General features: G+C 42.5%; 1 protein-coding gene across 1 annotated transcript; it reads left to right on the top strand.

The window, feature by feature from the left end:
• Window positions 1–246: 246 nt before the first annotated feature.
• Window positions 247–2,369, top strand: LOC115035724 (gap junction alpha-10 protein-like). Its single transcript, XM_029493696.1, has 2 exons — window positions 247–1,614; window positions 2,331–2,369. The coding sequence occupies exons 1-2, from the start codon at window positions 247–249 to the stop codon at window positions 2,367–2,369; spliced, it is 1,407 nt and encodes a 468-aa protein (XP_029349556.1).
• The last annotated feature ends 215 nt before the right edge of the window (window positions 2,370–2,584 follow it).

Below are 2,584 nucleotides of genomic sequence, written 5' to 3'. Positions count from 1 at the left end.
CTGCGGCATAAAAAATTTAATGTAATCAATTATTCTTGTTTGAACTTCCAAGAGCTCAGTTAGATACACAAAACAAACACAAAGAAATACAAAGAATTAAACACAAACCTTACAAATTGTCCTATAGCCTGGGGTCCTAACCTATGTCCTATTTACTTTTTTGATATCTACCACATTCTCATAATCATGCATGCTGTGTCTCAGCAGTTTGAGGAAATGTGGCAGTGAAGTGGTGAGAAGCTGACCATGGGTGACTGGAACCTGCTGGGCAGCATCCTAGAAGAGGTCCACATTCATTCAACCATTGTGGGCAAGATCTGGCTTACCATACTCTTCATCTTCCGCATGCTGATCCTGGGCGCAGCAGCTGAAGATGTGTGGGATGATGAGCAGTCTGAGTTTGTTTGTAACACTGATCAGCCAGGCTGCAAGGCAGTCTGCTATGACCGTGCCTTCCCCATCTCCCTCATTCGCTTCTGGGTTTTGCAGGTCATCTTTGTGTCTGCACCCTCACTGGTCTACATGGGTCATGCTCTGTACTGTATTCGATCACTGGAGAAGGAACGCCACCGAAGACGGGTCCAGCTGAAGGAGGAGTTGGACGAAGCTGAGTTGGCAGTGGATGAACACAAACGCATGGAGAGAGAGCTGAGAAAGCTAGACGAGCAGAGGAAGGTAAAAAAGGTACCTCTTAGAGGCTCTTTGTTAAGAACTTATATCATCCATATCCTTACACGATCTGTGGTGGAGGTCTGCTTTATCCTGGGTCAATACATACTCTATGGCATCCAACTGGAGCCACTGTATAAATGTGAGAGGCTTCCTTGCCCCAACAGTGTAGACTGTTATATCTCCAGGCCCACAGAGAAGACCATTTTCATGGTCTTCATGATCGCCATTGCTGGGGTGTCACTATTCCTTAACATTCTGGAAATATCTCACCTGGGCATTCAAAAAATCAAACAGATGCTGTATGGAGAAAGGTACGCAGATAATGACAGTTTGATTTACAAGAACAAGAAGAAGGCTTCTTTGCCACAGCTTTGTGTAATGAGAAATTTATCACCTCACAACGGGCCTTTGACTCAGACCTTCAAAGTGATACCAGAGGCAGACATGAAGCCTCCTCACCTGGGATACAGTCAAACCACCTATATCTGCCTTCAACCTAGGATGCTACCCATGTCTGACCAGGATTGTGCAATGCAAGCCTCCCAAACCCATGAAGGTCCAGTGAGTCTCAACACTATGGTGGACCACCGTCCACCTTGGGCCTCAGCTGGGTCTGATGCAGAGGAAAGATCTACAAGCCATCTTGAGAGAGACCATCCTCACAACAGCCATTTGGAAGCACTGCTGTCCACTAACATGTTCAAGCCTGGTACTATCGCAGACATTGATGAAAACGAGAGAAGGGAATCACTGGGGAGTGAGATCCTGATCCCTAATCCCAGAAAGACCAGTTTCATGATTAGACCGCCCTCTGAGAGTCTGTCTTCCATCAGTGGCTCCACAAGTCCTTCCTTGCATAGCTCAGAGGAGTCAGATGAATTAGGATCCCTGCAGGGAGAAATGCCCATGATGCCACCTGCTGGAGGTCGGAGGATGTCAATGGCAAGTACATACAGACTTTGTGTCAGAATCATGGCATCAGTAGACAGATCCTGTTCAGAGCAAAGGTTTCATCTACCACAGACTTAGCATGGCTCTAATATAATCTTTATTGATGATATAAAGCTCATGTAATGTTACAGACGTCAAAACAAACAGTTAGGTAATGAAATCAAATAAATAATATAACCAGGAAAACTGGCTAATCATATATAGACTTCATATTAGCAAATACAAGAAAATAAATTAATCTAATATTTATTAATTTAAGATGATTGGCCTGTGTAATTTATGCATAATTTGGAGAATTAAAAATGCATTACATTTTGGGATCAGATTCTACAATACACCAGTTTTTCGTACATTTCATCAGGCCCACACTCAACACGCACTAGAAACCTTGGCCATAAATCATTATGAAGAGAGATTTTCATTTTTACTGCCTTTTTCTCCCATGTCTCTTTGTGTGTTTTGTTCATTTGTTTGTTTGACAGCAGTTTATAAAGGATTATAAAAATCCTTAAATCATATTCCCCAAACTAGCTTGAATGATGGGGAATGGCCCAGGGAAGGATTAAAAATTTTTAAGTGCAGTTGCAGGAATATTTTTTTTTTGTCGTTTTCCTTGGTCATATGATATATGATATCTTAAACAATTTCTAAGTTGTGACTAATGCAGCAATGACATTTCCATGTTTTTGTCTTACTGTCTTCCACAGAGTATGTTTCTGGATATCTCCTCCATAATGAAGAAGTGAACAGAGCAGGCTTCATCGTGTCCATCACAGTTGTTTTCCACTGCAGAGCTGGTTCACACATGGGGAAATTGTATCAGAGATTCATCCATCAACATTGATCACAAGTCACATGGGGCCAAAGCCAGTCAAACAGTTTAGACATGATGAGACAGCCTAAGCCCAGTATGTTTTGGATTTGAAGCACCTTAGAGCACCTCCATGTGGGTACTGACAGA

The sequence above is a fragment of the Echeneis naucrates genome, chromosome 22 (assembly GCF_900963305.1).
Source record: "Echeneis naucrates chromosome 22, fEcheNa1.1, whole genome shotgun sequence".
In the NCBI taxonomy this organism is placed as follows: Eukaryota; Metazoa; Chordata; class Actinopteri; order Carangiformes; family Echeneidae; genus Echeneis; species Echeneis naucrates.
The sequence above is the reverse complement of the archived record's forward strand: the minus strand, read 5'-3'. Positions and strand labels throughout refer to the sequence as shown.

Coding starts and splice junctions, on each gene's coding strand:
- LOC115035724 (XM_029493696.1), top strand. CDS start 247: ATGGGTGACTGGAACCTGCTGGGCAGCATCCTAGAAGAGGTCCACATT. Junction 1,615..2,330: donor GAGGTCGGAGGATGTCAATG/GCAAGTACATAC, acceptor TGTCTTCCACAG/AGTATGTTTCTGGATATCTC.